The sequence below is a fragment of the Hyperolius riggenbachi genome, chromosome 3 (genome assembly GCF_040937935.1).
Source record: "Hyperolius riggenbachi isolate aHypRig1 chromosome 3, aHypRig1.pri, whole genome shotgun sequence".
Taxonomy (NCBI): domain Eukaryota; kingdom Metazoa; phylum Chordata; class Amphibia; order Anura; family Hyperoliidae; genus Hyperolius; species Hyperolius riggenbachi.
The window spans coordinates 235,489,947-235,503,436 of NC_090648.1; the positions used below are offsets into that span (position 1 = coordinate 235,489,947).

At 42.1% G+C, this 13,490-nt stretch overlaps 1 protein-coding gene across 13 annotated transcripts in view; it reads right to left on the reverse strand.

Annotated features, from left to right (window-relative positions):
* Positions 1-13,490, reverse strand: part of LOC137563493 (testis-specific gene 13 protein-like) — a 235,827-nt gene that overhangs the window by 9,533 nt on the left and 212,804 nt on the right. For 11 of the 13 annotated variants that reach the window (XM_068276007.1, XM_068276010.1, XM_068276005.1 and 8 more), the window contains 4 exons: positions 7,528-7,642; positions 5,789-5,880; positions 5,522-5,613; positions 3,851-4,060 (listed from right to left, as the gene is read on the reverse strand). In XM_068276007.1, coding sequence (XP_068132108.1) covers positions 3,851-4,060; positions 5,522-5,613; positions 5,789-5,880; positions 7,528-7,601 — 468 coding nt within the window. In that variant the 5' untranslated portion in view covers positions 7,602-7,642. Of the gene's footprint in view, positions 1-3,850; positions 4,061-5,521; positions 5,614-5,788; positions 5,881-7,527; positions 7,664-11,662; positions 11,736-13,490 lie in introns of those variants that run through there. The other 2 variants (XM_068276012.1, XM_068276001.1) reach the window with 2 other exon arrangements.

A 13,490-nucleotide genomic window follows, 5' to 3' on the forward strand; every position in this document is an offset into this window, starting at 1 on the left:
CGCGCGCCCCGAACCGTCGCCCGTCGGAGCTGTCGCCAGGCGATTGGCGCGGTCAATTGCCTGCTAAAGCTGTTGCTAGTCCGCCGTATGTATGCGGACTAGCGACAGCGACACACCATCGACGGAGCTTCCGGCGGGGGGAGGAACCTTCGGTGACCGCTTCCACCGCATCCCTGTCCCTCTGTGCGCCGTGTGTACGGCTGCAGCACAGAGGGACCTGGCGACGAGCTGTCCCTGCTTTTTTTGTTTTTGCGACTGGCAACATTTGTGCCTCGTGAGTACGAGGCTTTAGAGTCGGAGCTGTGTTCAAGAGGAGTGGTGGTTGTATATGGGGAGTAGAGCATTGTGTTGTAATAGCAGCTTTGAAGTGGGTAATGTGACCACATGGTGCTGCCACTGAGAGGGATATAATAACAGACAGCCAGGCAGGCATAAGGGCTCATTTACACTACAGATTGCAATGCACTAATGTGTTTTCCTGCATGCATTCCCATCGTACGGAATGCGCATCTTGGTGTGTGAGGCCTCTTGCACACTACGTGCGATTCCAATTTTTTTTTTTCCCTATACGATCCATTTTTTTTATTCCGATTATAAAAAAAAAAGTACTACATGCTGCTACATTTTTTTTTAAATCTAAATCAAAAATAGGGTCATATATAAAAAAAAAAATTGGAATCGCATGTAGGGTGTAAGAGGCCTCAATGAGCTCTTAATCCTGCCCAGTTTAGCTACTGAGTACTGGGTGTGCAGTGCACACAGAACTCATTTCTGTCCTGATAAAGGTTCAATTGGACAGCTACTTTTAATTCAGACACTTTTAAATTCTGTACAACAACAAGACAGATATGTTAACATTTCTAGGATTGGCACAGTCAACTCTGATGGTTGTGGTAAGGGTCTGATCTTCAGGCCCTATTGCAGTTTTGTGTTTTATGATCAGAGCTGGAACATCCACAAGACAAAACTAGGCAGTTTCCTAGGACCTGGGGAGAGTCTAGGGGCATGGGGGATGCTAGCCCCCACCAAATCTTACTAAAATAGCAGTTAACCATCAGTGGTGGGCAAAAACTGTTTTGCCTAGGGCCTCATTTCATCTTGATACTTTTCTGTTCATGACAGAGTTCCAAGTACATTAATTAATAGTACATTTATTTATAGGCAATATGCATCTTCCCAAATAACAATAGGAAGTTGTGGATAGAAAGATTGTGAAATGAAATTCAAATTGGAAGCTATTCTCTAGAATCAGCAACCCCCTGTGATGTATGTGTTTGTAGAAGCCAATGTGCTCAAATTGAACACGGCAGTCCTGCTGTCTCCTGGCTACATTGTGAGTCGATAATTGGAAGCTATTTATTTTCCTGAGATGACCTTTCAGAATTAAAGGGAACCTAAACTGAGAGGGATATGGATGTTTCCTTTTAAACAATACCAGTTGCCTGGCAGTCCTGCTGATCTCTTTGGCTACAGTAGTGGCTGAATCACACACCTGAAAGAAGCATGCAGCTAATCCAGTCTGGCTTCAGTCACAGACAGTTTTGCCAACTCATCCCTTTAATTACTGACACATATGAATTATACAGGTTTTGTGGCTAGGTAGATGCAGTTAAGGCACTGATTGTGTGCAAATAGCCCCAGAACCTGTATAACTTAGATGTGTCAGTAATTAAAGGGATGAGTTGGCAACACTGGTCAGAGCACCTGATCTGCATGCTTGCTGAGGGGCTGTGGCTAAAAGTATTAGGGTGCATACATACATCAGACAATAGTCTTTGGAAAATGAAAGATCACAGACCAATTTTACCCCTTTCCATGTAGTATGAGAGCCATACCTACACAGTCTATTCTATTGAGCTGAACTCACTGGCATACCAATAGGGGATGCGACCCCTGCCACCGCAGCATAAGAGGAGAGTGTGGCAGATCGGTGGGGAGGGGGGAGATTCCCCCCCCCCCCCCTCACCTCGGGCTCTCCTCTCAGCGTTCCCCCTCCTGAAATCACTGGTGGCAGCGGGCAGGCAGCAGCAGCAGCAGCAGCGGCAGGATGAATACATTACCTCCTTCTCACTGGGGGACTTCCGTTCTAAGAGCTTCTTGCAACTTCCTGTGTAAACAGGAAGTTGCTCTTAGAGAACGGAAGTCCTCCAGCGAGAAGGAGGTAATGTATCATCCTGCCGCCACCGCCGCTGCTGCCTGCCCGCTGCCACCAATGATTTTAGGAGGGGGAGCGCTGAGAGGAGAGCCCGAGGTGAAGGAGTAGGTGGGAATTTCCCCCCCCCCTCCCCACCGATCTGCCACACTCTCCTCTTATGCTGCGACCTTTCTGCCCCCAAAAGTCCCTGAGTGGGCCCTGGGGGGGGGGGGGGTGGATTTTATTTTTTTTTGCAGGGGGGCCTGGGGATTTCTAGGTACGCCCCTGGCTGAACTCCCCATCAGATAGAAATCTTTGCAAGATGTTGCACACAAAGATGCTGTACACATTCAAAAGATCAGTATCTGCATTCATAGTCTATGATATCTGCAGATCCTCATACACACCTTGTTTAACCGACATTCATCTGCAGATCAGATCCACCAGGATGGATCTTCAGATGTATGATGGTCTGCGGATCTCATAGACTATAAATGCATTTTGCAGATACTGATCTTTTGAATGTGTACAGCATCTTTGTGTACAGCATCTTGCAAAGATTTCTATCTGATGGGGAGCTCAGCTCCATAGAATAGACTGCGTAGAGTATGGCTCTCATACTACATGGAAGGGGGTAACATTGGTCTGTGACCTTTCATTTTCCAAAGACTATGGTCTGATGTGTGTATGAGCCTTTATAGACACAAGATCAGCAGGAGAGTCAGGCAACTGGTAATGTTTTAAAAGGAAAAATCCATATCCTTCTCAGTTTAGGTTCAATTTAAGGGACAACTGAAGTGAGAGGGATATGGAAGCTGCCTGCCGATCCTCTAACACTTTTAGCTATCTGATCTGCTGCATGCTTGTTCAGGGTCTACGTTTCTGACATTGTCAGATCTTATACGATTAGTTGTATGCTTGTTCCTGGTGTTATTCAGACACTACTGCAGCCAAATACAGTAGATCAGCAGGGAAATAAATATGTCAGCCTCCATACTCTTCTCACTTTAGTTGTCTTTAAACCACCCTTGGCCAGTTCTGATTCTAAACAAAGATGCTGATTGGCCAGGAATTTCTAGCTACTAGTTGCTTTTTGGAGCAGTCTAAGCATAGAGGGCTTTTTATACTGAGATACAAATACACAGTAATAAACCAATAAGCAATGGCTGGATGTAACTTTTCTGTATTAACTGCAGCATGGTGTATCATTATGGAAGTTCAGGGAACTCCTCCCCCCCTCCCCCCCTCCAAGTAGCTTTCAGCTGCTCTAAAAGAGTTAAAGGACCTGGAAAATCACTACCATGGATGCTGATTTCCAGGCCAGTGGTAATGAAGGGCACATCCTGAAACCTCTTATACTATATATTTTGGACTCTCCACTGACTTTTACATGTTTCAGCAAATTCACATTTTGTCTTTGTTTTTCATGAATTTATCTATAAAACAGAATAATTCCAAAATTACTATTTTCTACTTGCTTTGTTCTAAATAATTCTAATAGATCTGATGATCTGCATTGCTGGCCACAGAGAGTTAATCTTTCAGTTGTAGAGACAGGAAATGGACAGTGATATTGGCCTGCATGACTGCCTTGTAAAAAGGAATTTTCTCTGAAACTGTGTCAAATATAAAAGTTGCTGAGTAATGGCAATTCACCTTTGGTAACTTTGACAGTCATGGAAGGATGAACTAGGTCTGTAAAGATATATATCTTACCTTAGTAAATAAAGTGTCCTTGCTTGGATACCGTATAGGTGGATGTTTATTTTTCCATTCAGTAAAATATGTAAGGGGGTTGTTGGCCAGCATCAGCATTGCTCTTTCCTCATTAATCTCTGCGGCTCTGGCCATCAGCCCCAGACTTTTCTTGTGACCTCTGATCCGATCTAGACGTTTCGAAGGTGGAAACTGACTAAAATTTGAACTCTAAACAAAACACACAAGTATTAGTCAATACATGCTTAATTGTATTAGTATCTTATTTAACCACTCTACTGAGTATATGCCCTGGCTTCCACATATACTTAAAATGAATGGTGCAGACATTGTGTAAAGACCTGCACGATTTGTTAAAATAACAGTATTCTATATGTACACTCAGATAGATAAACATTCTGCTAATAAATGCTTGCTATCAGTCCTTGCAATGTGTTGGGCTGAGCTAAAGGAATTGCTTTCTTTCAACTATAAAAGGTGGAATTTACTTTAAATAAGTAAAATAAATAAATCAAACATAATTACAAATGTTGAGTTTACCTACTTGGATAAACCTGAACTCAAATTAAAAACACAGATCCATGTTCATTAGACCAAACTGATGAAGTGACTTCAGACTACAGCTGTCCTGCAGTTGACTTGTATTAAGGCTAATGTTAAAATAACAGATCAATTATCACCAGGGCAGAGCTTCCAATATCAGTCACAGAGTATTCATTACCCTTTCCGTGTCTAGTAGAAACTCCACTTGACTTTGGAACTTTAGGTAGACAACAAAGGACATCGATCCATCTGAAAATGGTGCCTGCGAATAATGGCACACGGTGTTGCCGCTAATCCGTTTGCCGCTTATCGCTATTTAACTTTAAAGCCTTATTGTTATTTAGCGTTAAAGCCTTATCGTTATTTAGCGTTAACACAAAGAACCCTCTCTGTACCTGTCCCTAACCCCTAAACCCTCCCTGGTGGTGCCTAACCCTAACCACCCCCCTGGTGGTGCCTAACTCTAAGACCCCCCTGGTGGTACCAAACCCTAAGACCCCTCTGGTGGTGCCTAACCCTAAGACCCCCCCGATGGTGCCTAACCCTAAGACCCCCCCCAGTGGTGCGTAACCCTAACCTTGACAGTGTTACATTAAATCCATTCACTGTTTTGCAGTTAAATGACGTCTGCAGTTTGGCTTATGTAGGGCGCTATTAAAAAATAACGTTACTGTGGGCAATAACCTCTGCTGTTTGGCAAATAAACGGCACTATTGATAAATAACGTTAGTGTGTGCCACTATTGATAAATAACGTTAGTGTGTGCCACTATTGATAAATAACGTTAGTGTGTGCCGTTTTTCTTCTTTTTTCCCTGTGCGCCATTATTATGCAGTACTAACGATAAATAGCGATAAGCGTATCTTTTCAATGCGGTGCCATTTTTATGCATAGGCGCTGTGCGCCATTATTCACTGACCCCAAGGACATTGCTATTGTCTAGAAGTGCCTGATTGGATAGAAGGAGCACACTAGGGCACTGTAGCCATAACTCTGTATCTGGATAGGAGTTGCAGCTTAGTTTTGATGTACTTGGGGAAGGGAGGAGGGATACAGCTGTATTAATAATTGTGAATACATTTTTTTTTTCTTTTTCATTAAATAAATTGGAACCAGAAGAGCTTGTACCATTAATTTTCCAGGTATATCGGTAATATGTTGTGTCATCTGTGCTTCAGAATGATCCCTAAGGAGCCGCCAGTAGTCATCTGCTCCATAGCCTAGAAAATATATAACTGTTTCAAAACCTGCTACATCACAATGAACAAACAAGTCCTAAATGTAAAACGATCAAAACTTGAGAATCAGCCAACAAAAAATAATCATTTTTTTTGTGATGTAAAATCTGAGTACATACATATTGCAATATAATTAGCATATGTGTACTTAACTTACCTTCTCTCCCCAGGAGCAGTGGATGCACAGGTCTATCTGGGATCTCATAAGAAGAATCAAGCAAACGCTCCGTAAATTGTTGACCGAAAAACCTGAAGGAAACATCATATAAGAAAATATGAGATATGGGTCCATCTAGTTTCCCAACTGGATGAGGGCCCCAGTCAGATGGCATAGTGTATGGCCAAAGTCTTTTAACTGAAATGTATTTAGGCGTTTAGAATATCGACTTATATTTTTTTTAGTATGTAGATAATATTTTTGCTTGTATGTTATTGGTCCCTTAACACAGGGGTCACTGCCAACTGTTTTGTGCCAGCTGTAGATCTAGCTCCTTCTCTCTCTCTCTTTTTTTTTTCCAGCAGAGCAGCATGCAGCAGAGAGTCAGTAGGTGGCGCTGTTCTCTCATTACAACATCAGTTGTGCTCCCTTTAAATTCTTTGCTGCATGCTTCTCTAATGAAAGAAAAAAGAAGATGCCAGACCCATGGTGGTAAGGCTGACTGGGGGCACATCTAGCTCCCTCAAATATAACCTACTACCTTGTGCTTCACACAACCAATTACTGAAATAACAAAAAACCTCAGAGATCAATGAATGATAAATGAAATACGTGTATTATGAAAATCACATCACATTAATTACACACAATAATCCCATGATCCCCAATTATTGCACCATCCCTTTAAAACCCATGAAATATACTCCTGACCATCTAACTGGACTAACATATGCACTATTATGCCACGCTAATCACATTTCCTATGCAGTTCAATCAAACAGAGTTATAAGTTCTCTGCCTAACTAGCAGCTAATACTATCGCCTCAGCAGTCTGTGTATAGCTCTGGTTTTCCTAGCACAGTCAAAGAGAGTGCAGTTTATTGCTGGATACTGAGGTCCCAAACAGAACTGCTTCACTGAAAAAAAGCACGTGCAAAAAATAGTAAGCATATGCAATTCATCTGGCCAGGATTGCTCATATATACTTCACAGCAGTGATTAAAAACATGCAGTGTGTCTTACCATACTTAGCCCACTCCCTGTGCACCCGGGAGGGGCCTTTCACCAACTCTGTCCCAAGAGACCAAGCACCTTGTTCAGTATTGCAGTGTAGTTGCAAGAACAGCCTTGCCCCAGTACAAATGTCCTCAGCACGGCGTCCCAGCTGCTGCAGGGTCTTACTGGCTGTGCACTCTGATCTTCCGTCCCTCTGCCCCCTCTCTCACCGTGAGGCAGGGGTGTAGCAAGCTGCAAACAATGTATCAGCTCTGAAGTCACTCCATCTAGCTACCTAACCTGGGAGGGGGGCTACAGAACACTAGGGGGCACATCTAGCTAACTAACCTGGGAGTTAGCTAGATGTCACGCCTGCCACCGTGATGACGCGAGGCAGCAGAGTGGTGACGACAGACATGACGTTTCAGGAAGAGGAGCCCGACACTCGGGCCCAGTGTCACCGGGAGCCGCCGGGGAGCCATTTCTGACCAGGCCCTGGGTGAAGAGCCAGATGGACGCCGTGGGACCTCCCGACCTACGGTGGGCTGCAGAAAGCCCCAGGTAAGTACCAATTTCGTTTTTATTCAGAGATCGGAGTCAATTTAAAATAATTGTTTTTTACAGATATTTAAACAAAAGTTGGTTATAATTTATAAAAATTGCAGATCTCTGACTATCAAGAGGCCAAATTGTTGGTGCTCGTATGGCAGGCGCTACTGTAACATTGCATAACCAGCTCTTACTTGTGTAGTAGCAAAATATGTGGTTCCATCTCTGGCTTCTCTTCATTTTGTATGTTGTGAACTGTGACCTCCATATCTTGAAAGACTATGCGACTCCTGTGCTCTTTCAGATCGTCTGTGAATCACATACAATTTCCTGTTGTTGTGAAATAATATGGCACATAAAGACCTACAGACATTTTTGGAAAAGTATTAATAATATTACTATGCAAGCTGAAAGAATGCCTAATGCTGTTTTCACCGCCTAACTGACTTAAAGAGGAACTAAGTGAAAAGAATGTAATGAATAAAATTGCTTATTTTTTACAATATTCATTTATAGATTATTTAGTCAGTGTTTGCCCATTGTAAAAGCTTTCCTCTCCCTTATTTGCATTCTGAAATGTATCACTGGTGGTGACATCTTTAGTCCTGCCAGGTGATCTGTACAGAATATTTACAGTGGGTTGCAAAAGTATTAGGCCCCCTTGAAGTTTTCCACATTTTGTCATATTACTGCCACAAACATGAATCAATTTTATTGGAATTCCACATGAAAGACCAATACAAAGTGGTGTACACTGGAGAAGTGGAACGAAAATCATACATGATTCCAAACATTTTTCTACAAATAAATAACTGCAAAGTGGGGTGTGCTTAATTATTCGGCCCCCTTTGATCTGAGTGCAGTCAGTTGCCTATAGACATTGCCTGATGAGTGCTAATGACTAGAGTGCACCTGTGTGTAATCTAATGTCAGTACAAATACAGCTGCTCTGTGAGAGCCTCAGAGGTTGTCTAAGAGAATATTGGGAGCAACAACACTGTGAAGTCCAAAGAACACACAAGACAGGTCAGGGATCAAATTATTGAGAAATTTAAAGCAGGCTTCGGCTACAAAATGATTTCCAAAGCCTTGAACGTCCCACAGAACACTGTTCAAGCGATCATTCAGAAATGGAAGGAGTATGGAACAACTGTAAACCTACCAAGACAAGGCCATCCACCTAAACTCACAGGCCGAACAAGGAGAGCGCTGATCAGAAATGCAGTCAAGAGGCCCATGGTGACTCTGAACGAGCTGCAGAGATCTACAGCTCAGGTGGGAGACTCTGTCCATAGGTTAACTATTAGTCATGCACTGTACAAAGTTGGCCTTTATGGAAGAGTGGCAAGAAGAAAGGCATTGTTAACAGAAAGCATAAGAAGTCCCGTTTGCAGTTTGCCACAAGCCATGTGGGGGACACAGCAACCATGTGGAAGAAGGTGCTCTGGTCAGATGAGACCAAAATTGAACTTTTTGGTCAAAATGCAAAACGCTATGTGTGGCAGAAAACTAACACTGCACCTCACTCTGAACACACCATCCCCACTGTCAAATATGGTGGTGGCAGCATCATGCTCGGGGGGTGCATCTCTTCAGCAGGGACAGGGAAGCTGGTCAGAAGTGATGGGAAGATGGATGGAGCCAAATACAGGGCAAACTTGGAAGAAAACCTCTTGGAGACTGCAAAAGACTTGAGACCGGGGCGGAGGTTCACCTTCCAGCAGGACAATGACCCTAAACATAAAGCCAGGGCAACAATGGAATGGTTTAAAACAAAACATATCTATGTGTTAGAATGGCCCAGTCAAAGTCCAGATCTAAATCCAATCCATAATCTGTGGCAAGATCTGAAAACTGCTGTTCACAAGCGCTGTCCATCTAATCTGACTGAGCTGGAGCTGTTTTGCAAAGAAGAATGGGCAAGGATTTCAGTCTCTAGATGTGCAAAGCTGGTAGAGACACACCCTAAAAGACTGGCAGCTGTAATTGCAGCAAAAGGTGGTTCTACAAAGTATTGACTCAGGGGGCCAAATAATTACGCACACCCCACTTTGCAGTTATTTATTTGTAAAAAATGTTTGAAATGATGTATGAGTTTTGTTCCACTTCTCACATGTACACCACTTTGTATTGGTCTTTCACATGGAATTCCAATAAAATTGATGCATGTTTGTGGCAGTAATGTGACAAAATGTGGAAAACGTCAAGGGGGCCGAATACTTTTGCAACCCACTGTATTTACTGAAAGTTCTATGCACAGAGGGAGATGCTGCTGGCTTGGCAGTTGGAAAAAGCCATTATTTCCCCACAATGCAACGAGGATTACAGACAACAAACTGTTAGGACCATGGTCATGACATCCCACTGTGGGAGGGGGTTCACTACATTATCAGCCATAAACCCCCCCCCCCCCCCCCTTACCCTGATCTATTCGGGAAAAGGTAAAGATTTCTCATTAGAAAAGGGGCATCGGCTACTGATTGGGATGAAGTTTAATCTTCAGTTAAAGATCCACTATAAAGGTATCGGTATAAACACTTCTCAGGAACCACCATCCATGTCTTACACCAAACTGATCTAACCCAGCCTTTGGCAAAGCTATTTTGTAATAGAATCAGGCTTACATTTTCTATTTTCAATAAGCCTAGTAAAACCAAGGAAATAAGGTTGCTAGGTATTATGTTTAGAGTAGAATGCAAGTACATACCTAGTACAATAAGTAATGATCAGAGCAAGTGACATCATAGCCTGTAGAGATTTGCACCTACTGTATATCTGTTACCTCATTCATATTCAAGTGGCAGTTATATGGCATCTTATGAGCAAGACAGTTTTCCAAACACCTCATTTGCTTTTCTGAGACCCATAGTTCAGTCAACTCTACAAATGAGAAGTAGTCTGCAGTATGGCTTTCATAGATGGAGAAATCCAAAGTAGTTATTGTCTTTAGAAACAGAAATACAGAAGACTTCCTGTCTCAGATGATGCATTTGTACAGCATCAGCAGTGCTCTGTTGCCCTAGTGATGGTGTACCGAACCCTGCTGGGCGACCGTGTTTCCCTGTGTGTACGGGGCTTTAGAGGTAAGCCCATACAGTTTTATATTTGAATGTGTACATGTGAGCTGCAGGGAGGCTTATAATACACAACAAGAGCCTGTGCTGTGTGCAGATCTCAATTCAGTCCCTAAGCCACAGGCTAGCTGTGGCTGTAAAAGTTTGATGAATCATTTGGTTTTTCAAAGAATGTTAATTTATGTATGAAATATGCAAATATGTATTGTATTGTATACATAATTAGCTACTACATTAGTGACTAGATGAATGCAAAACTTTGCTTACACTATTACGATTTTGAATAGAAAGGGAAAATATTAAAATAAACTAAAAGTTAAAACAGGTGTTGATGGCATCAGAGAAGTTTCCTGAGTCAGCCCTGATGCTTGATACTATATTTACTTTAGTCATATTGGTAGCCTCCCTGCTCCTAGGGAGTCTGCCCACACCTGTGCTGCACTCCAACCAGCACAGACTTGGTAGTCAAAAGAATTCCGTGCAGCATTCAATAAAAGTGTACCTCACAATCTATATGCATTATTTCAGTTATTTTTCACTTCATAACGTGCTTCCAAAAATACCTATATCAGCATTATTTGAGGTGATAATATCTGTTTACTGCTTCAGTAGTTTGAACAGGCTTTCACAGCCTTTCTACCTGTGTTAACAATAAGCAATTTCCCCCAGTTAGAACTCTATTGTCTCTTGAGTGGTCAACCATGTTCATAAGCTAATTGATTAAAATCGGGAAATTCCTACAGATGTGGTTGGAGAGGTGCTTGGAAAGACTGCTGTCTGAAGGAGCAGTAAAACTGTTGTAGCTGAAAAAATTTGAAGGACAAACATATTTAAAAACAGAGCAATCTGGAGCCCATACATAACAAACTATTAACAGGCAGGTATAACGTGTATAACTTGACCCAAATGTTAGACACTCAAGTCGTTAGGTACAATACAAGGTCAAAGCTGAATAGGACTGGCCCTACCTCCCTACCCCTTATGTACATCCAACATTTCTCCCTATTTTGTCCTAATACCTTCACCACCTCAGAGAACTATTATTTTCTTCAACAACTTCTCTAATTTTAGAACTTGCAACTGTCAATGATAATATAACATTTTATGTAGGCAAGTAGAGTCCTGGTTTCTTGGAAAGTCTGTGGACTAGCCCAGGTCCCTTTAAAGGACCACTGTCATGAAAATCTTAACATTTAAAATATTCCAGAGTAAAATGAGCCATAAATTACTTTTCTCCTATGTTGCTCTCACTTACAGTAAGTAGTAGAAATCTGACAGAACATACAGGTTTTGGACAAGCCCATCTCTAAAACCTCAACATTTTCTTTATTTTCAAAAGCACTTAGTGAATGGCAGTTGCTCCATCCAACTGCCAAAAAAGTGTGCAGGGAGCGAGGAGGCTGGCCAGCATCTTTCTATAAATCTTTCTCAAGGAGTGTCTTTATAAAGAATAAAGGCCATGTTGAGAATCCCCTATGGAGAGATGAACTAGCCTAAAACCTGTAGGTAATGTCAGATTTCTACTACTTACTGTAAGTGGGACATGTGAGACGTGAGAAAAGTAATTTATGGCTCATTTTACTCTGGAAAAAAACGTACTTCTTACTTGTATGTGTTTACATATATTTTAAATTTTAAGAATTTTGCGACAGTGGTCCTTTAAATAAATAAATAAATGAGGTGCTAAAGGCATAAGTCAAACAAGCCTATAGTAGAGAATTTAACCCTAAATCAGTATCAGGCATACTTTAGCTAGCTATGAGTTAACAGGATATACAACTGATACTGTACTGAATGTCTAGTCTATTATGTCTCATTTGTCGTAATGAAACAGTTGGAAAGTCAGGTATATTATTATGTCACTGTGACAATCCAGCCCCGCGATCCCGTCTAATCTGCTCCTGTTAGCGTACGCAGGAAGTACGGGTGCAGACAGACAACAAGACCGGTTGCTGGATCGTCAGGGGAAGAAGGTTAATGTGACAGTGTGTCAATACCATCTAATCTGCTCCCGTTAGCATACGCAGGAAGTACGGTGAGCAGACTGATAATAGAGATTGGTCGCACAGCTGCCGACAATATGTAATGTGACAATCACTCACAAATCCCGTATTACTAGGCCACTGTTGCCATGCAGGTCTCATGCACTAGAGACTTCTGGAGGCAAATTCACTGTGTGCGTAGTAAACGGTTAAGATTGGTTGGAGGTGCCCATACATGTACAATCACGATTGTATGTACAATCCGTAAACTAAAAATATCGATTTTGCGCTGGAAATCGGGTAAATTCACTGCCACCACTCTTCCAGTTCGGTAGGGAAGGAAGAGGCTCCCGCTATCATAATATGGTAGCCAGCCCAGTCACGTTTGACATGCTCCAGTCAGCGTTCAGGGAATAGTCACTTCTGAAGGCTTTAAAGACTGTGAGCAATGTGACGTTTAAAGAAAGGTTACTGGGTCCATATATGATGCAATCTCTATTGTATGTCCAATTGAGAAACTAAAGTTATCGATTTTGCACAGGAAATCGGGTACTAGCTAATCCTAAAAGAAAGAAACGGTTATTTACAACCTAGCTAGCAAATCAACAATTGATAAGCAAATAATAAAACAATGCGGTAGTATGACTGACTCTTCAGAGGGCAGATTCATTGTAGCAACAATCAGATGACCAGAACAGGCAAAAGACTGAACGATAAAATTGTTAGTTTTATTCTAAAACTACATACACATAGCCTAATTTAGCCCACCGATAAAGGTACCTGTCCGGCAGAACAGATTGGTTTGATAGAAAGAGAATAGAGATGAAAAGAAACAGAATGTCTTATTGTATAGTTCTAATACCGTTATTGGTAGTCCATGCGACAATCAAAGTCCAGAATGGCCGATTGCCATGCGGCCTGAGGCCTTTGTGAGAAATAATCCAAGATGGAGGTTTTGGCCCGTGTCCTTGTGGGCTGGTCGATTGATGTTAATTTGATGTCAGATTAAAGGTGAAGGATGCTGGACCTTTGTGTCATTGGAGTTTTAATCCTCACTGTAGATGGGCGGGGTCATGACACGTACAAGTCCAGCCTTGTGCA